Here is a 21478-nt window from a genome sequence, read left to right on the forward strand (position 1 = left end):
GAATCCAAGGTAAAGCCGATGGTCATGTGTGTTGTGTAAAGCATGTAAAATAATCCATTGCACTTATCGAAAAGAGAAGGTTTTCGCCCTGATGTTCCTGGTTTGATTGGCAGCATATTGCGCAACAGCACCTTGTAAACCATCACATGGTTCTATGTTTAGGAATTGGTCTCATTACTTCAAGCCTCCAATTGAAAAAATACTGAATGTTAAAGTGCCTTGAGCATCACAGAGTGGCGGATGATAGCTTTATTTAAAGTCACTGTTAATATGTCATTATTTTCAAATGAAATCCTATTCCTATGTAGAGTCTTCCAGATGGTCAAATTCACTCATGGGATGTTGCCAGAAAAGAGGAGAACAAAACTAAGAACCGTTATGCTAACATTATTGCATGTAAGTAAAAGTACTCTATTTAACTTCATTTATTAATTCTGGTTGTGAAGTCGAGGAGTTTCAGAAATGCCAATTTAAAAACACTGTACTGGCCAAGAACACCATGGAGAGAAGACAACAAAGGAAGATTCAGGGGAAAACCCACACAGTCAGGCAAATTGTTGTGCTTAGCAGCTCTATGAAATTGGGCCCTTGTCTGTACTCACACCACTATATTGATGTTTTTTTATTTTATTTTTTTAGATGATCATTCTCGTGTAGTTCTTGACAAACTTGAAGGTGATGATGATTCTGATTATGTCAACGCTTGCTACATTGATGTGAGTGATTATTTAAACTAAAAGATAGAAACAGCTATCCCTTTGTCTGACCAAAGAGAAAGGTAGTGGTAGCACTTAAAGGCACTGGACACCTTTGGTAAAGACCAGTCTTTTTACTTGGTGTATCTCAACATATGCATAAATAACAAACCTTTGAAAATTTGAGCTCAATTTGTTGTCGAAGTTGTGAGAGAATAGTGGAAGAAAGCCCTTGTTGCACAAATGTGCTTTCAGATGCTTGAATTTGAGGTCTCGAATTCAATTCAAACATTTCAGAGAGAATTTAATTCTTTCTCAAAAACTACTTTACTTCAGAGGGAGTCGTTACTCACAATGTGTTATACTCTAAACAGTTATTTTGAGTAATTACCAAAATAAAACATCACTTTCCATCCTTCGCAGAAGAGTGTTGGTTTAAACCCTGGTCATGACACTTGTGCCCTGAGCAAGGCACTTGACTGTCATTTCTTCATTAAAAGTTTGAAAGGTAGTGCATGCTGCTCTACCAACCAGGCTCCTAGTTGCATGATACTCAAGCCTACATCATTACAGACTATAAAGGGGGTAGACCTATTTCAGCCCAGGAATAGGTGGCAATGTGACCCTGGTTGCAGTTGATTTAGATCGACAGCTCAAATTGGTTAGGCTCTTAGCCAATGATAACCTTGCACGCATGCACATTTCATCAAATATGGCTGTCGATGATACTTTAGTGCAATCCATCTATTCAAACTATTTTGAAATGTTTCATTTTTTTTAACATCTCTTTCTCACAGGGTTACAACCATCCTAACAAATATATTGCTTCACAAGGTATGCCAAATCTCTTCACGGAAAATTTACTAATTTTGTCCACAAAAATATTACATAAATATAATAAGTACATTAATCAAAACATGATGAGGACTATTTTACTGTGAGATGTTTTTGCCTGTATGACTTTTGATTGAAGCCCCTCCAATAAAAACAATGCATCTTAGGGCTTGCTATAGCTCAGTTGGCGGAGCACAGTGATGCAGAATATTCAAATCCCTTTCTAGTATTTATTTTTTTATTCTCCCCTAAGTTGAAAAGGAACTTGGCACGTTAAAATATTAACACTAAATAATGCGGGCCAAAATACTTTTAAAGTCAAGTTTACTCCTGTCGCAACTAACTACTTAGCTTTAAATGAAATGGGAGATGTTATGGTTTTGATCTGGTTTTTGGATGTTGTTTTGGTATAAGATGAATTGTGATTGATATTTTTCTTAGGTCCCAACCAGACTTCTACCAATGATATGTGGCGCATGGTGTGGCAAGAGAAAACCAGCATCATTGTCATGGTAACCCACTTAGTGGAAGGAGGCAAGGTAAGTTAAGGGTTCACCCTTTTTCCAGTGAATAGCAAGCAGCATGACTAGAGCAAGCTAGTCGAAACGTTTAGACCAATTTTAAGAACTGACTCCGCGGTAGTACGATCCTATAAGCTTTTAAAGTAGTAGTCCAAGCCAATTTTCTATACCTTTTGTGCGGGTAGTATTTAAAAAGCAGGACTGTTTTTTTCAGAACTGAGAAATCTCCGGAACATCCGATAAATCTACTCCGCGGTAGTAGAATAAAGAAAGACAGTTCCCTAAGAACAAACTCTACCTGGCAAGTAGATACACACATGGTGTTACCACAAAACCAATATATATTGATACCCCGCACCAAGCAATGCCTCAAATCCTATACAGCATGCAGCTGTCATTTCACTGTACATTGCTTTGTAATGGTGCAAAGACTGTCTAGCCCAAATGCTGTATTATGAGGTAATTCTTGTAATTAATATTACCATCCAAAAGGATTTTGGCATCAACTCTAACCAAATATCCCTCCTTGAATTTTGTTTATTATTTCAGAAAAAGTGTGAGCAGTATTGGCCAACAGCCTCCAAGCATTATGGTGGGATTGAAGTTAAGCTAGATTCAGAATCTAAACTCGCTGATTACGTTACACGTTCATTCACACTCAAGAAGGTCAGTGGTTTATGATGAAAATACTCTTCGAACTAAAATGTAACTAGGAGGAAAATCTCTTTAGGAGGAAAATCTCTTTAGGAGGATCTTGGATGTTCTATTTTAGAAATGTTTGGTAAAAACGGTATTGACTATTAATTTTGGTTTTTACTCTTACACCGATGTGTGTTACCAATGTATAATTAGTACTTTCCCGAGTCCTGTGAAAAAAAAAATCACAGGCATATTACTCGGGTGGGATTCGAACCCATGCCATGCAATTCTAGAGCAGTGTCATACCAACTAAACTACCGAGATTCTAAGATGGTGGCTCGATGACGTCAATCATTTTTGAGTTGTGATTCCCTCGGGCGGGAGGTATAAAGCAAAAGTTTTCCCTGAACATGACGGTCTTTATCTTGTGATCTCTGTTTTACAGGAGGGTGAGACGAGAAAGCTGAAACAGTTTCATTTCACTTCCTGGCCTGATATGGGTCTGCCTAAGTACATCAGTCCACTCCTGTACTTTGTCTACACTGTTAAGGCGTCTATCACTCCTACAACAGGACCAATCATTGTACATTGCAGGTAAGAAACATTTGGGTGGGTTCGAATCCCAGTTTAGGCACGTGTGTCCTTGAGCAGGACACCCTTGTCACACGAAGTTGTGTGCGTTTAGATGGTTGATTTCGAGACCTCAAGTTCTAAATCTGAGGTCTTGAAATCAAATTCGTGGAAAATACTTCTTTCTCGAAAACTATGGCACTTCAGAATGTTTTATACCATCAACCTCTACCCATTACTCGTCAAGAAAGGTTTTACGCTAATACTTATTTTAAATAGGTACATGACAGTTGTTGGTTGTATGGCTTCTGACTGGCACCCCTGTACAAAGATATTGACAAAATAGGGACACCGCCAACATAGGGTTTCCATTGGCTTATCTGTTACTCTGTGTGTCCATGGCAATTCTTTCTGACCCAATTGTATAACAAAATAAATGTCATCCTTTTAGCCACCATTGTCATATTATCCTAACCGATCTTTTTTATAATCCTTCAGTGCTGGTGTTGATCGTACAGGGACCTTCATTACTCGAGATGCAATGCTTGATCACCATTGTCATATTATTCTAACCGATCTTTTCTTATAATCCTTCAGTGCTGGTGTTGGTCGTACAGGGACCTTCATTACTCTAGATGCAATGCTTGATCAAGCTAAGAAAGAGGGAAAGATCGATGTTCTCAAGTTTGTTGCTGATATGCGAGACAGACGAATCAAGATGGTCCAAACACAAGTAAGTCTTGGACTGACACACCTCTTGGTGATAGTGCAGGCAAACCTGGATTGTTGATGTATTTCTGTTGTCCCCAGTCGTGTAGTACTTTACACCTAAATGTTGTCATTTATCTGCTGATTACTCTTGAATTACTGTGCATAAAATATATTTCATATCTCATGCTACTGTCTTTAATTACAACATAGTATTTGCATTCTTGTAATGAATAACAGCATTGAAATAAGTGTTACTGGTGATGATGACTTTGTTTTCTCTATTACTGCTGCCCTCCTTTTTTTGTATATTTTGATGTATTCCCCTTTTTACTGTTTTTCCATTCCAGATGTATATGTTTATGTGTAATGTTTTTAAGAGTTTTATCCTTTTTTGTATAAATTATTTGTAATTTTGTATGTGAAATTGCCAAATAAATATTAGAACTTGAAAAGTGGATTACTTTTGTTATCATTGTGTGTTTGACATTGTTTTGTTTTGACTGTTTTTTTCAGGACCAATACATGTTTATCTTTGATGCACTTCTTGAGGCCTTTGTTTTCGGTCAGACCTGGATTTCTGTCGATGATATAAGGAAGGAATATGACAGACTGAAGACACCTAGTCCCCATGGAAACTCCTCAATACTTGAAGATGAGTTCAATGTAAGTCATCCCATATAGTTTCTTGCAGAAGGAGATTCTCTTTGCAAGGGCATTTTGTATTGATGCAGTAGTAGAATATAAAGCAAGACAAGTTCTCAAAAGAACATAATCTACCTAGCTAATAGATATACACACGGCATGACCATATAAGAAACTGCAACACGATGCTGGCTGGCCAAAGGCTACTTAAAAGCTCTGCGAACGCCGCCTCAAGCTTGCTGGGCACTTTACTCGCCACTGGGAGCTTTTCGCTTGCCTAACCATCCTCTGGGAGCCCTCCCAAGGCAAGGCTTCTCATGGTAGAAGATGTATTTCTGAAACGAGACACCAGCTTGGCCAGCCCTGAGGAACTACACTCCTGCATGCTGGATCGAAACATCTGGACAAAAAATCACTGGGCAGGTTGGAGCTTCTACATGGCGCTCGACTTGATGATGATACACGTGGTGTTACCGCAAACCAAATATAACTTGGTGTCTTACCTTTGTTTCAGAAATTGACCGCACTTCAATCTCCAGCTAAAGGAGACAGATATCGAGGTGGCAAAGATCCACTTAATACAGACAAGAACAGGTTCCCTGACTGCCTCCCATGTAAGAAGTTATCCTCTACTATGGGTGCGTTCGATTAGCTTCCCCGGGTAGACCAAGCAAGCTCACCAGCCCTGACAAGAGCCAATTCAAACGACGACATGCAAAGCGGGCCAGCCCCCAATGACCCAATCCACAAGGAGGGCACTTGGGGCTGACCCAGACGTCAAATTTATTTGGGGTCAATCCGGGGAAGTTAATCGAATGTACCCTCAGTAATAACTCTAAATACAACTTGTCAAATATTGGTTGCGGGCGGTATGTGGAGTATTAGGCAGGGCGGCTGCGGATGAGTGCCAAAGGGTCCGCAGCGAAAGGGTTTTAAAATTATATCAGTAAATAAGAATAAAAGTAGTTGACTTTTGATGACTTGATACAAGAAACTTAACTAGTGACTGTGTGTTTTGGTTTAACATTCTTTAAAGGGAAGGTATCTGTTTGGTAAGCTTAATATTAGTGGCAATACAAACTTTGGTTAGAAGCCTGTAGCAGCTTCTGATAGTATAAAGAAACATTTCACTTCCAAGTTATGTAGTTAACTGAATGTAAACAAAAAAAAAAATTCTATAGTGGATTATTCTTCCTGCGCCGACATATTCACTATAGATTTTCGCCAATATCTCAAAACGTGACAACCTGGTGAAATAAAATGTTCAAAATATAGTTTTATTGAATACAATCAAATGGTTCCAAAGACCTAAGGTATATTTTGCCTAAGCATTGCTCCAGATATTTATGATGTCAGGTGTTCCTGATCAGCTGAGTGTGGGTTCGAATCCCCAGCCATGACACTTGTGTCCTTAAGGCAGACACTTTTAAGCCTTTGCTTTGTCCTTCAGATGGGACGTAAAGTTGTTGGTCCCATGTGTTGTGTCATGCATGTAAAAGAACCCAGTGAACTTATGAGGTGCTACATATTTTGGTCTTAAAATCATCACTTCTATTTTTCTGAAAGCTTGTATATACTCAGTACCTTGAGTACCTTGTTTGGTAGATACATGCCCTATAAGACTTTGATATTGTTATATTAATATTAAGGAACTAATTCCTTGTTTGGTAGAAACATGCCCTATAAGACTTTGATATTGTTATATTAATATTAAGGAACTAATTCCTTGTTTGGTAGATACATGCCCTATAAGACTTTGATATTGTTATATTAATATTAAGGAACTAATTCCTTGTTTGGTAGATACATGCCCTATAAGACTTTGATATTGTTATATTAATATTAAGGAACTAATTCCTTGTTTGGTAGAAACATGCCCTATAAGACTTTGATATTGTTATATTAATATTAAGGAACTAATTCCTTGTTTGGTAGATACATGCCCTATAAGACTTTGATATTGTTATATTAATATTAAGGAACTAATTCCTTGTTTGGTAGATACATGCCCTATAAGACTTTGATATTGTTATATTAATATTAAGGAACTAATTCTTTTATTGCAGTTGATCGATGCCGTCCTTACCTCATGACAATGGGTGCAGACCACAGTACCAACTACATCAATGCTTCATATATCAATGTAAGTTACAATTGTTTCCCTTAGCTTTGTTTCTGTACCAAGCATTCAGAACATCATCCAATTTACGTTATTTTACGTCGTGAACCAACACGGCATGCCATTTTAGGGAGTAAAATTTTTGTTTCCACAAAATGGCTGACCGTGTTGGTTCACAAGGTAAAAGGAAAACCGTGCAATTTCGAAGCACATTTGTGCAATCCTTATAATCTACTTTTAAAACATCTTTCTAACCATATAAACGGTTCCAAACGCTTTTAATAGACCAACTCGCCCGATTGTCCCTTCAACAGAGTTCCTATTTTTCTGAGCGCTAGGAGTGTCTTTGTGATGGCACACTACAAATGTCTATAATTACTTTTATTATTATTATTAGATATTAAATTTGAATCCCATACACCGGTGTGTGTTAGCACTGTATACTCCCGAGTCCTGAGAAAATATATCACCGGTATATTACTTAGTTGGGATTCAAACCCAAGACCCTTGCAATTCTAGAGCAGTGTTGATTTGCTTCAGCTACCGGGTAATCTCGGTAGTCTAGTTGGTTAGACACTGCTCTAGAATTGCATGGTCATGGGTTTGAATCCCACCCGAGTAACATGCCTGTGATATTTTGTTCACAGGAAGGACTCAGGGAAAGTACTGAGTATACAGTGCTAAAACACATCAGTGTAAGGGTAAAAAAAAAAAAACAATTTTTTTAAATGATTGTTTTATTATTATATATGTGCTGAAACCCCTGAGTGATTATTGTTATGTTGATTGTTATGTCTCAGGGTTATTGGAAGCGTGATCAGTACATAACCACCCAGCTTCCTTTGCCTAGTACTAGTATAGATTTCTGGAGCATGATCTATGATTACAAGTCACCAACTATCGTCATGCTGAATCCTTTGGATCCCGATGATCAGGTAACTTAGTTTTCTTCTTTTAATCAAAATCTAGCTTTGGGTTTGAATAAAGACAAGTTTACTGGAGTGGGACTGTGACCAATCACCTTCAGAAACATACCGTCGCTCTAACTAACTGAGCTAGTCAGCCCTATGTTGGCGTTCTCTCTATTAGTCTGTGTCAAGTCAATTTGTCTTTGTTCAAACCCAAAACTAAACTTACCCAGTCAGTTTTGGTTTGATGTACTAAACCACAAGGCCATGGCTTTTAATATTCATTAATGATTGTTTCTTATTGTTTGGTAGACTATGGATAGATACTGGCCAGAGAAGACTATGGGTGCATTTGGTCCATTGAATGTCCATTTGGTTTCTGCTGATAATGAAGAAGGAGTCCAGAGTAGAACCTTTACTATCGACAACATGAACAAACCAGTAAGTCTAACAAGATAATGTTATGAATTGACCTTTATCATGCTGCCAGTGCCTCCATCTTGGTCATGATCCTTGCGTCGAATAACAATAATGGAGGCTAACAATCATTTAGCAAATAGGACTTAGACTATTTTGTTCTTCCAGCCTCGGTTTGGTAACATTGATATCAATGGGGAAACTTCAAGATGGCTGCACCATGATAAAGGTCTATAGACCCCTTGCATAACATGAAACGCTACACGGACGCTGGGTTCACACGCAAGTTTATGAACGGCTATCATCCAATCATTTGCCTCCTTTGACCACAATGATGAGGGCAATTTTGACCCCAGTGAGGGCGCTTTTAGAGCTTGTGATGTCACATGCAAGGGGTCTATACAGGTTACCAAAAGGTCAAACAGTGGTCTTACTGACATCAATGTCTAAGGTTCACACAAAAGGGGTCTATACAGGTTACCAAATGGTCAAACAGTGCTCTTACTGACATCAATGTCTAAGGTTCACACAAAAGGGGTCTATACAGGTTACCAAATGGTCAAACAGTGGTCTTACTGACATCAATGTCTAAGGTTCACACAAAAGGGGTCTATACAGGTTACCAAATGGTCAAACAGTGCTCTTACTGACATCAATGTCTAAGGTTCACACAAAAGGGGTCTATACAGGTTACCAAATGGTCAAACAGTGCTCTTACTGACATCAATGTCTAAGGTTCACACAAAAGGGGTCTATACAGGTTACCAAATGGTCAAACAGTGCTCTTACTGACATCAATGTCTAAGGTTCACACAAAAGGAGTCTATACAGGTTACCAAATGGTCAAACAGTGCTCTTACTGACATCAATGTCTAAGGTTCTCCTTATGATCTTCCACTCCCTGAATGACACATCACCTGATTACATCAATGACTTAATCCATGTGTACAAACCTCCCAGACAGCTCCGCTCCTCCAACAACCTGCTCCTGAACGTTCCACGTTGCCTACAGCGTTCCACTTCAACTCAGAAAAGTAGTTACTTGTTCCAAATTCAAAACTCATCTCAAAACATATCTATTTCGGAAACAATAGCCTTCAAACTTTTGGTTGTCTTGTGTCATTGTGTATTAGCAGAGTTCTTGTTTTTTTCAACATTATTATTATTATTATTAATATAAGATTTGTAATGGACTTTGTGTTTATTTCTCAATACAGAATGACAAACCACACACAGTCAGACAGTTTGACTTCCAAGGATGGTCCTTAGATGAGCATTTACCGTCTTCACCCGTCTCCATCTTGAAATTGATTTACTGTGTACAGATATGGCATGAGAAATCACAAGGTGGACCTCTCACTGTACAATGCATGTAAGTTCAGAATAATCAGCTACCACAAGGGAATGGATTGCACTAACTGCCATTGACCGCCATATTTGACGATAAACAATGCAAAAGTGTGTACGCACAACGCACAGCTTTTAGCCAATGATAGCCTTGCACGCATGCACATTTCATCAAATATGGCGGACGATGACGCTTAGTGCAAATCCATCTTTTACAAATAGTCTTGGGTTGAACAAAGAAACCTTGATTAACCTTAGACCAGTAGACACTCTCTCTAGCTTCAAGACCAAATTGAAAACTCATTTGTTCGGTCTTAGCTTTATAAGTACCGCCATTAGCAGAGTTCTTTTCTATGCGCCAGGAGTGCCCCTCTGCCAGATATGGTGCATTGCGAATGTCCATTATTATTATTATTATTATTAGAGTGAGACTTAAATATGCGATCTCCAGATTAACAGTCTGGGGCTCATCCAATTGAGCTATCGAGCTCTAATATTACAGTCTCCCTATCTTATCAATAAGATCAGAAGCCATTCAACCTGTAACTGCCTTGAAGGCAGAGATCACACCCAAGTTATGATAAATTGGGAGTGGCCAACATAAGGGCAAATTAGCCAAGTTGGTCAATCACAGGCTTCTTATTCCAGAGGTACAGGTTCAAGTCCTGCTCTTGTCAATTTGTCAATGTTCAACTCAATATCACTCAACTAAATTCAGTTCTAATCAACTCACATAATTGTTTAAACATAACATTTTGTTTGCGGTAACACCATGTGTAGATCTACTTGCTTGGTATATTATGTTCTTTGTATTCTAATGCATTGAAGTAGATTTTTCAGAATTCGGGACATTTATCCACTGTCCCGGCTGATTTCATAATCAGAAACCTTCTTTATAAAACTTAGAAGTCTCCAGATTTCCAACAAAATCTTTTTCGCGACAGTAGAATATACAGCGAGACAAGTTCTCACATACACAATTTCTGTAACCATCTTAAAATACACATGTACACTTTTGCCTTCAGTGATGGTGTACGATGTTGTGGGCTTTTCTGTGCCGTTCTCACAATGCTGGACAGGATCAAAACTGAGGAAAGAGTGGACGTCTTTCAAGCTGTCCGAAGTGTCCGCAATAACAGGCCGAGCATGGTCTTATCACTGGTAAGATAATACTGAAATTGTCCATAGCGTGTCCTGGCCGAGCAGATAAGAGTACCAGACTCGAGCTTTGGTGTGTTTCTGAGTGTGGGTTTGAGTCCCGGTCTTGACACTTGTGTCCTTATGCAAGACAATTAACCATGATGATTCGTCTTCCGGATGGGACATAAAGCCAGTGGGCCCATGAGTTGTGTAGCGCACGTAGAATAACCAGTGCACTTATCGCAAATAGAAGGGGTTCACCCGTTCATCCTGGTTTGATTGGCTGCATAATGCGCCACAGCACCTTGTAAACCATTACATGGTGGTATGTGAAGGAATAGATAATAATAATATAATATCGAAGTCTTATATAGCGCACGTATCTACCAAACAAGGTACTCAAGGCGCTGAGTATATACAAACTTTCAGAAAGATAGGTTATTGCAGTGATGAATTTCGAGACCCAATTATTTAGCACCTTATAAGGGTTTACAAGGTGCTACGGCGCATTAAGCAGCCACAACCAGGAACACCGGGGCGAACCCCTTCTCTTTTCGATAAGTGCACTGGGTTCTTTTACATGCGTTACACAACACATGGGACCAACGGCTTTACGTCCCATCCGAAGGACGAAGCAATGGTTAAGTGTCTTGCTCAAGGACACAGTGTCACGGCTGGGGATTCGAACCCACACTCTGCTGATCAGAAACACCAGAGCTTGAATTCGGTGCTCTTATTTCAAAACTTATTTCCATCATACATTGCAGTAAAATACTGAATGCTGAAGCACATTAAGCGTCACTGAGTGACAGATATGAGCACTTCATAAGAAGCCACTATTAATAAAGCAATAAGATACTCTAAAAGTTAGAGTCAAAGATTGTTTTATGTCAGTGTAGTACTAATTTATAACCTGAATTGTGAAAGTTTCAGATCAATTAGCGGATGACACTGGTATCGATATTGTCTTGTATAGGCTGATTTTACATGAACAACAAACACTTGACAACATTATATATTTATAAATGGCTGTATTGTGTCTCAGCTTAAACATTTTAACCAACAAGTTGTTGTGTTTACACTTACAGGAGCAGTATGATTTCTGTTACCTGACTGCCCTTCGTCATCTACAATCCTTTGACATCTATGAGAACTTCAAGTAGAGCATCAGGACCAACAGCCAATACCCTGGACAAATTTTAACACATACATTTATAAAGTACTATAACAATTATTGAATGGATCCAAAAACCAATAGTACAAATTGCCTTTAACAAAGTACTACTGTGATAATTAAGGTATTAGATCTAATCTGGCAAGGTTCGTCATTGGGTTAACACATGTACAGTACACAGCAACCATCTTATAGACCCATGGCATGACGTCACACACTCAAATAGCGCCCTCACTGGGGGCAAAAAGCGCGCTCACTGGGTTCAAATGAGGCAAATGATTGGCCAGTAGCGGTTCTCTGTGCGTGAACAAGTACGGGTGAGCTCAGCGTCAGTGTAGTGTTTTGTGTTATGCAAGGGGTCTATTGTTTGGATTTATACCACTATAACTCTGTTATACATGTAGAAGCTTTATTTCAATCTGTACATAAACTGTAAATCTAATTTGCTTACCTTTCAAAATATAAAAAGCACAAGTAGGTGTGCAAAGTGATCACTAAACAAAAGATAAACTATATGTTTTTAAGGAGAACAGGGACCATGGACTTTCCTACGAGCAAATTACAAAAAGTCTTTCTGATAAAGTATAAGTTAATACCAATAAATTTTTATAAGGATTGTGAGTGCTAATTTAGTATAACGATTTAATGGTTGAAAAAATTAAATGTCATGTTTATTTTTGTATATTTGTAATTTAATGCATCCCACAATGATAAAAGTAACAATTTTTTGAAATAATGAAATAACAATTATTGCATAGCCAAACAAGTAATTCCATGTGGATTATCATTGGTAAAAAAAGTCGCAGTTTCTTTCCTTTTTTTTTATACAAAGCTCGCATGTTTTTTGTAACTATAAACTAAGTATCCTGTAAATATGTCTTTTATAGCAATTTATGCCTAGTATTTATTCAGTATAAATCATTTATTTTTGTTGTACTAGTTAAAGGAATTTAAGAGATTTCAATAATAGATCAGAAGATCCAGGATACAGAAGACAATGGGAGACTTTTGGGTCGCTTTGTAGCAACAGACCTACCAGGTAAACTCCATTGTTCTTGGTAATGTGCACATGCTCATAACTTCGTAAACAAAGGTAATTTACCTGGTGAGTCTGCTGCCACCTAGTGTTCCAAAGTCTCTAATTGTAAGTTTTAAATTTAATAATTGGTGCTTCAATAACTTACAAGTGAATAATTGAACTCCCTGCTCTAGTTTGTAAAGTGTGTTGGTTTTCTTTGTAAGGTTGGCTGATTTGAGGATACATTTAGATCATTCATGGCAGTGTACATGTAAGGTAATTACTCAAAGTATATATTGGCGTAAAAACTCTGTTGGTAACGAGTAACAGCGAGCTGGTGATAGTGTAAAACATTGTGAGGAAACTACTCCCTTTGAAGTAAACACTCTTTATTTGAGAAATATATTTGAATCTGAGAAAGACTTCAGGCCTGGAAGCATTTCTCAGGCATCTGAAAGCAGACAAATGTTCTAAATCTGAGGTCTCGAAATCAAATTTGTGGAACATTACTTCTTTCTCGAAAACTATGGCACTTCAGAGGGAGTCGTTTCTCACAATGTTTTGTACTATCAACCTTTCCCCATTACTCGTCACCAAGAAAGGTTTTATGCTAATAATTATTTTGAGTAATTACCAATAGTGTCCACTGCCTTTAACTATTGTGATTTAACCTTATACATTTCTGATCAAGCCAAATGTGTTATATTGTACTATTCCAATAAACAAAATTACAAAACATTGATAACAAATGCTTGACTTATGCCTTGTGATTTTATTTATTTGTATTATTTGACCACATTTTTGAAGTTCGATTTGTATGCATTAAAATGATGCTGGTTTCTTCAGTGATGGCATGGACCTTTCATTTTTTTCTAAGATTGAGATTTGATGTTGACCAATCTATATCTAAAACCATTCCTCAAGTTGAAAATATTATTTAAAAAAGTTATTCCTCAAGTTAAAAACACATCGGAGTCAGAGGTACCTATCGCATTATTTTAGAGAATAAAAACAACTCTTTGTGTTTTCTTACATTTATGGCCCAAAATTTGATAAACTGTAGGACATCTACCCCTTGTTTTGTTTGTATTTAAAAAAACAATTATTGATGTATTTATTTTGAGGCACAAGGCTCATCTCTTTCAACTTTTTCAGTAAACAAAAACGGTTTAACCCTACAAAAAATGGATGTTCAAAGCCTAGCATTTTTTGTTACAAAAATTAAAATGGTAAGCCTTGCGTTTTAGTAAAATCCTTGCAATTTTCTAACACAACAACATGCATAAGATGGCCATATTTTTTTATTAATATTTATTTATTTTTTTTTTTTTAGGGGGGGGGGGTGGTTGAAGTGTACCGAAGGCTTTAAAAGTTAGATTATTTGGTGTCGCAAATTTGAGTGAGATATTTTCAACAACGAAATAAGGTCACTTTTTAATAATCTACCTACAAGTTATTTATTCCTAAATTAAATATAAGCTGAGAAACGAAGCTGAGAATCATTTCAAGTTAAACAAACGTAAGGCTACTTGGTTTAATTACCACACTTAGTTACAGTGTAAGCGTTTATTCATCACTTTTAATATGATTCAAGCCTTCGATTCTCGCATTTCGAATCATTCCGCGAGATCTTGCGGGAGCCAGTTTGCCCCTTTGATCTTGGACAGGCACCGGTGATTGGAACCAGCTAAAGCAACCGACAGGTACCCGATTTCCACGCTACGCGAAATAAACATCAACAGGGTAGTAGAGGTCTGGGTACTCGACGGCTTGATACCGTGACGCGATATTCAAAATGGCCACCAGCCATGCTTTATTTTGTCAACACCGTGGATATACTTACGATGATTTGATGTGATTTAATGTCTATATGGGTAAGCTTTATCGTGTAGTTTATTCAAGTTCATAATGTAGAATAGGATGAAGGCCTCGTGGAAGGCGTGTAACCACCTAGTTTGTCATAAAACGGGGAATTCTTGTCGCAATTTTAGTCCACCTTCATGCTCAACATAAACAACGGCAATCCGGAAGTAGCTGTAACGTTAGAGCATAGGTCATTGCATTGTCATTGCCAATTTGCCGTCAATCAGATACTGGATGAAGAATTTCTCCATGATCTGATGAAACAATCGACTTTTCTGTGTAGTTCTTATAGATTATCTACTTCAATTCGTGTCGGCCACTCCTACGTGTTTCTATGTCAGTTTTTGTTTACATGTTATGTAACACTGAGCTGTCGTAAACTGTTTACCAACCAAAATGACCGGTGCTCTGACATTCGGAGTCGTAGGCCTACCATCCAAAAGAATTGACACATCATGTTTAAGCCTTTGCAGATTGCCTTTCTCATATCAAGTTTAAAATCTAAAACTGGTTTGCCACCTATACTGCCAAATGATAATGTAAATTTTTAAAGTCTGAACATGGTCTGAATAAAACTGGCGGGTTTTTTATTTTTATTTTTTTAATCGTCTGAAATTTCATCCAGATGTGTAATGAAGGACGAGGTGCACAGAAAAACCTTGGTCTGAGTCGTAGGCAACTTTTTGAGATATTGTCTAGTTTTCGATGCCCCCAAATCAAGATTAAAATTAATATTAATTTGAGGCCCTTCCAATTGTTCCAGCAATCTGTAATCCGTAGAGCGTCTTTTGCACATAAAGAACTTTCTTTAGTTATATTTTGAGGCAAATCTGAGAGAATTTTTTTTTTGAGGGTGAAAAAACGTCAAGTTATACCCCATGCCGTTTTCTCAAAAATCTGCCGAAAAAAAATTGTGTTTTTCAAAATCGCCTGAAAACTTGGGTTTAGTCGTCTACCTTAGTAACTTTTTGATGTAATTGTTTTTATTGCCTGATTTTCGATATAACAATGTCTCAAATAATTATTGTATCAAACTCAATAAAACCAATTGTACCATTACGGCGAGTACCCACCAAGAACACTGGTGGAAATTCAAAGAAGTTATATTCCCGCCGTCATGTTGATCCCAGCTAGCCTACTAAAGACTCAGCCACCCAACCCCAGTGTACCCCGCTACCCTTTCCACAGCGACCGACAATCCCCAATTCCCATCGAAATGCCAGACCAACTTCCCCTGTGAACTAATTTTCTATACATACATCGTGTGCCTTCGACTCAAATAATTATTTTGTAAGTCCCCTATTATGCCTATGTTTCCTTGTAAATCAATGCGCCATACTTACAGCGTGTGCCTTCCATCCACTCACAATTTTTTTTAATCACAACCAAAGAGTCCTCTGTCTACCCGTCAGTAAAGCGTATGCCTTCCACTCTCAAATTATTTACCTAGTCCTAAGCAAGGATTTCCCTATGCCATTGTACCATGCGTACCATTTCCCCATTATTTAAACTAATTGTCTATCTTTGTGCCTACAGCGTGTGCCTTCAACTCGTCGAATACTTTTTAAGTCCGAACACAAGAGTCCCCTATCTACTACCAATATCCGTCAGTAAAAGCGTGTTATGCTTTCCACTCGCAAATTATTTGAGTCCCCTATCTACTACCAATACCCGTCAGTAAAAGCGTGTTATGCTTTCCACTCGCAAATTATTTAAGTCCAAAGCAAGGATTTCCCTATGCCATAGTACCATGCGTACCCCTTTTCCCATTTTAAACTATACAGTGTGTAGATTTTAACTCAAATATGTTTTAAGTCCGAACCAATGAGTTTCCCATGCCTATGTAACCAGCCCACAACTTGTGCATTTCACTCGAAATTACTAAGTATAAAGCACTGATTTTACTATGCCATAGCATCATGTGGAAAGTGTTCCCCTCGCAAATTATATACCAAGTATAAAGTATAATATACTAAGTATAAAGCATTGATATTCCCATACCATAGTATCCTATGATGAGTATTCAATTATATACTAAGTATAAAGCACTGAAATCCCATGCCATAGCTCTCTGTGTAAAGTATGAACCGAAGGTTTATCAGGTCTAAAATGCCAATGATTTTGGGGGGGACCCAAGTGGGTGTCGTGGGTAGGTGTCGGCCTCCCAAGCAAAGGGTCCCCGGTTCGAACCCCGGTGGTGGCAGCGCGGTTGCCGTCCGAGAAGTCTCGACTCACCAGACAGTGGCACACACCGCGCAGTGGCACTCACCGCTAGCACTCGCTGAGGAAGGAAACTTTAAACTTAAAACTTAAAACGAACCTATGCTCTTTTTTATATAAGTTTAAAAAAAAAAAAAAAAAAACATTTTCAAAACGTCTCCAACTTTTCTGAAGCTAGATTCGATCCCGGGACCCTCCGGTCCAGAGACCAGAGCCCTTCCACTGGGCCACTGCTCCTTCATACTAATATGCGTTCGAGTTTTATTTTAAACCTTCGTATGACAAACTTTTAATTAAAACGTAGTAAAAGAACACCCGAGAATCGAACTCCGCACCATTGGGTGTAGAGCCCGGAGCCCTTCCATTGAGCCACGTATCCTCTTACTTTTATGGCGTTCGAGTTTAATGTTATACCTTAGAATGAACAACTTCAAATCAAAACGTAGTAAAAGAACACCCGGGAATCGAACTCCGTACCATTGGGTGTAGAGTCGGAAGCCCTTCCATTGAGCCACGTCTCCTCTTACTTTTATTGCGTTCGAGTTTAATTTTATACCTTAGAATGAACAACTTTTAATCAAAACGTAGTAAAAGAACACCCGGGAATCGAACTCCGTACCATTGTGTGTAGAGCCCGGAGCCCTTCCATTGGGCCACTACTACTCTTACTGCATTTGCGTTCGAGTTTAATGTTATACCCTAGAATGAACAATTTTAAATCAAAACGTATTATAGCTTATGCCTTCCACTCGCAAATTATTTATTAAGTGTAAAGCAAGGATTTCCCTATGCCATAGGGAACCGCGCAAACCAATGTTCTCAAGCATACTAAAAGAACACAGATCGGGAATCGAACCCCGTACCATTGGGTGTAGAGTCGGAAGCCCTTCCATTGGGCCACTACTACTCTTACTGCATTTGCGTTCTAGTTTAATCTTATACCCTAGAATGAACAATTTTAAATCAAAACGTATTATAGCTTATGCCTTCCACTCGCAAATTATTTATTAAGTGTAAAGCAAGGATTTCCCTATGCCATAGGGAACCGCGCAAACCAATGTTCTCAAGCGTAGAAAAAGAACACAGACCGGGGTTCGAACCCCGTACCATTAGGTGTAGAGCCCGGAGCCCTTCCATTGGGCCACTACTACTCTTACTGCATTTGCGTTCGAGTTTAATGTTATACCTTAGAATGAACAACTTTAAATCAAAACGTATTATAGCTTATGCCTTCCACTCGCAAATTATTTACAAGTGTAAAGCAAGGATTTCCCAAGCCATAGGGTACAGCGCAAACCAATGTTCTCAAGCATACTAAAAGAACACAGATCGGGAATCGAACCCCGTACCACTGGGTGTAGAGTCGGAAGCCCTTCCATTGGGCCACTACTACTCTTACTGCATTTGCGTTCGAGTTTAATGTTATACCTTAGAATGAACAACTTTAAATCAAAACGTATTATAGCTTATGCCTTCCATTCGCAAATTATTTATTAAGTGTAAAGCAAGGATTTCCCAAGCCATAGGGTACAGCGCAAACCAATGTTCTCAAGCATACTAAAAGAACACAGATCGGGAATCGAACCCCGTACCACTGGGTGTAGAGTCGGAAGCCCTTCCATTGGGCCACTACTACTCTTACTGCATTTGCGTTCGAGTTTAATGTTATACCTTAGAATGAACAACTTTAAATCAAAACGTATTATAGCTTATGCCTTCCACTCGCAAATTATTTACAAGTGTAAAGCAAGGATTTCTCTATGCCATAGGGTACCGCGCAAACCAATGTTCTCAAGCATACTAAAAGAACACAGATCGGGAATCGAACCCCGTACCATTGGGTGTAGAGCCGGAAGCCCTTCCATTGGGCCACTACTACTCTTTCTTCATTTGCGTTCGAGTTTAATCTTATACCCTAGAATAAACAATTTTATATCAAAACGTATTATAGCTTATGCCTTCCACTCGCAAATTATTTATTAAGTGTAAAGCAAGGATTTCCCTATGCCATAGGGAACCGCGCAAACCAATGTTCTCAAGCGTAGAAAAGTAACACAGACCGGGGTTCGAACCCCGTACCATTAGGTGTAGAGCCCGGAGCCCTTCCATTGGGCCACTACTACTCTTACTTCATTTGCGTTCGAGTTTAATCTTATACCCTAGAGTGAACAACTTTATATCAAAACATATTGTAACTTATGCCTTCCACTCGCATTAATTATTGATAAGGGGTTAAGCAAGTATTTCCCTATGCCGTAGGGTACCGCGTAAACCAATGTTCTTCAACGCAGAAAAAGAACACCCACCGGGGTTCGAACCGAGCACCTTTGGCTTCAGAGTCCAGAGCCCTACCACTGTGCCACTGTCCTTCTTCATAACAAAAGGTTCGAGTTTAAATATAAACCTTAGAATGAATTCAACTTTAAATCAAAACGTAATAGCGGGTGCCTTCCACTCGCATGTTATTTATTAGGTATAAAGCAAGGATTTCCCTATGCCATAGGGTTCCGCTTAAACCAATGTTCTTGCGCGTAGAAAAAGACACACGCCGTGGCTCGAACTCAGTACCTTTGCGCTCAGAATCCGGAGCTCTACCACTGGGCCACCGCTCTTCTTATGAACAATGGGTTCGAGTTTAATTATAAACCTTAGAGTGGACAACTTTAAATCAAAACGTATATAGCGAGTGCCTTCCACTCGCGTGTTTTACAAGTATTTCCCGATGCCATAGTACCCCAGGTAATGTAAAGATTGGGACTGGGTACAACAGAGTTGATGCATGCACAAATTCGACGGTGTTTGAGATAAATAAAATGCACGGGACTAAAACGGGTCTATCTAACTGAGAAAATATCAGCGATTGAAAAAGTCTCTAGAAGCCGGGCAAATCGGGCGAATGGGGGGGGGGGGGCATATTCAAACAAAACCATTTATTATTATATGTAATAAATATTTGATAGTCTAAGGAAATTTAACTCTAAATAAGACACGGGACGGAGTATTCTTTATGTTTTAATTCAATATTTGTTTAATGTTTGAGTTTCTACATTTCACATTATGACTGCTCTTTGAATCAATATAAAAAGAATTCAGACAATAATTGACATACACATTCAAATTTATTTTAAGCAGCAATTTTTTATTTATTTTTATTTATTTAAATAATTAAAATCATTAAACTTAAAATTTAAACGTCAAGTGTTTGTGCATCGTAAAAGAATTTTGTTTTTCTCTACAGGCGATCAGAGAATACTGACCGAAACGTCAATTGAAACCAACGGTTATTTTCAGAACCACATATTTAGAGATGATAGTCATTGCATGGTGTTACCGCAAACCTGTCCATATCGTATTTCCACCATGCAAAGTTTTAAATCCAGGGTACAACATCAAAGCATTGCCATAGATAGGCTGTACAATTGTATGCAGTGAATAATTAGATTGGAACTAATTTACGACCTCACCACCAATTTCTGGCCGTTTTGTTTTAATCTCCGAATAATCAACGGGAAAACAGCAACCTACAGGCCTACTAACTATAACAGAGAATTACATTGAGTAATAACACACCATACCCATTGTGTTGTGCACAGTTAACCAGCATACCAGCTAACGTAGTGTAGACCTATAGATAATAGAAACAAACAAATCACAAACATTGCTTTTACCATGGGTTTGAACGACTTTATATTGATTCAAAATAAACGAGTACACATTAGTCTTGCCTGAACAGTTCCCTGAAGATTAAAACTACATCAAAAAGGCTCTTAATATCGTCCACGGAGACAGCCAGAGTCAACTGCATGGTTGGAGATCATTTTGAAAACATGTATACGCGGTAAATTACTGTGTACGAAGCATGGGTTATAAGACCAACTATAGGGTACCCGACTATTCGTGTTCTTGTCGCAATGTCGCTTACTTGTTGATAAAGCAGTGCCTCCAAAAAGAGAGGTTAAAATGAATATTTGAGACCCATCCTATTGTTCCAGCAACCTGTAACTTGGAGACTGTCTTTTACACATGACGAACTTCCTTTGGTTAAATTTTGAGGCAATTCGGAGAGAAAATGTTTCCGAGGCTGAAAAAACGTCAAACTTACCCCCTTGTCGTTTTTTTCAAAAATCGGCCGAAATTTTTGTCTTCCAAATCGCCTGAAATTTCATACCTAGGTGTAATAGAGGGCGAGGAGCAGGAAAATCTTGGTTTTAGTCGTCTACGATGGCTACTTTTTGAGATAATGCCTCATTTCGGATAGTACGACGGTTTGAAATCAAGGTTAAAATGAATATTTGAGACCCATCCTATTGTTCCAGCAACCTGTAACTTGGAGACTGTCTTTTACACATGACGAACTTCCTTTGGTTAAATTTTGAGGCGATTCGGAGAGAAAATGTTTCCGAGGCTGAAAAAACGTCAAGCTTACCTACCCCCTTGTCGTTTTTTCAAAAATCGGCCGAAATTGTTGTCTTCCAAATCGCCTGAAATTTCATACCTAGGTGTAATTGGGGGCGAGGAGCAGGAAAATCTTGGTTTCAGTCGTCTACGATGGCTACTTTTTGAGATAATGCCTCATTTCGGATAGTACGACGGTTTAAAATCAAGGTTATAATGAGTGTTTGAGACCCATTCTATTGTTCCAGCAACCTGTAACTTGGAG

The 21478-nt window shown here is 38.5% G+C and overlaps 1 protein-coding gene across 1 annotated transcript in view; it reads left to right on the forward strand.

Moving 5' to 3' along the window:
- LOC117297662 (receptor-type tyrosine-protein phosphatase T-like) overlaps positions 1–13083 on the forward strand; it is a 43793-nt gene extending 30710 nt beyond the window's left edge. The window contains exons 26-40 of the mRNA XM_033780810.1: positions 309–396; positions 640–716; positions 1493–1529; positions 1971–2068; positions 2600–2716; positions 3135–3283; positions 3857–3992; positions 4484–4633; positions 5127–5226; positions 6679–6755; positions 7532–7666; positions 7952–8080; positions 9274–9428; positions 10429–10564; positions 11632–13083. Coding sequence (XP_033636701.1) covers positions 309–396; positions 640–716; positions 1493–1529; positions 1971–2068; positions 2600–2716; positions 3135–3283; positions 3857–3992; positions 4484–4633; positions 5127–5226; positions 6679–6755; positions 7532–7666; positions 7952–8080; positions 9274–9428; positions 10429–10564; positions 11632–11706 — 1659 coding nt within the window. The 3' untranslated portion in view covers positions 11707–13083. The remainder of the gene's footprint in view (positions 1–308; positions 397–639; positions 717–1492; positions 1530–1970; positions 2069–2599; positions 2717–3134; positions 3284–3856; positions 3993–4483; positions 4634–5126; positions 5227–6678; positions 6756–7531; positions 7667–7951; positions 8081–9273; positions 9429–10428; positions 10565–11631) is intronic.
- The last annotated feature ends 8395 nt before the right edge of the window (positions 13084–21478 follow it).

Source organism: Asterias rubens, chromosome 12, assembly GCF_902459465.1.
Source record: "Asterias rubens chromosome 12, eAstRub1.3, whole genome shotgun sequence".
NCBI lineage: Eukaryota > Metazoa > Echinodermata > Asteroidea > Forcipulatida > Asteriidae > Asterias > Asterias rubens.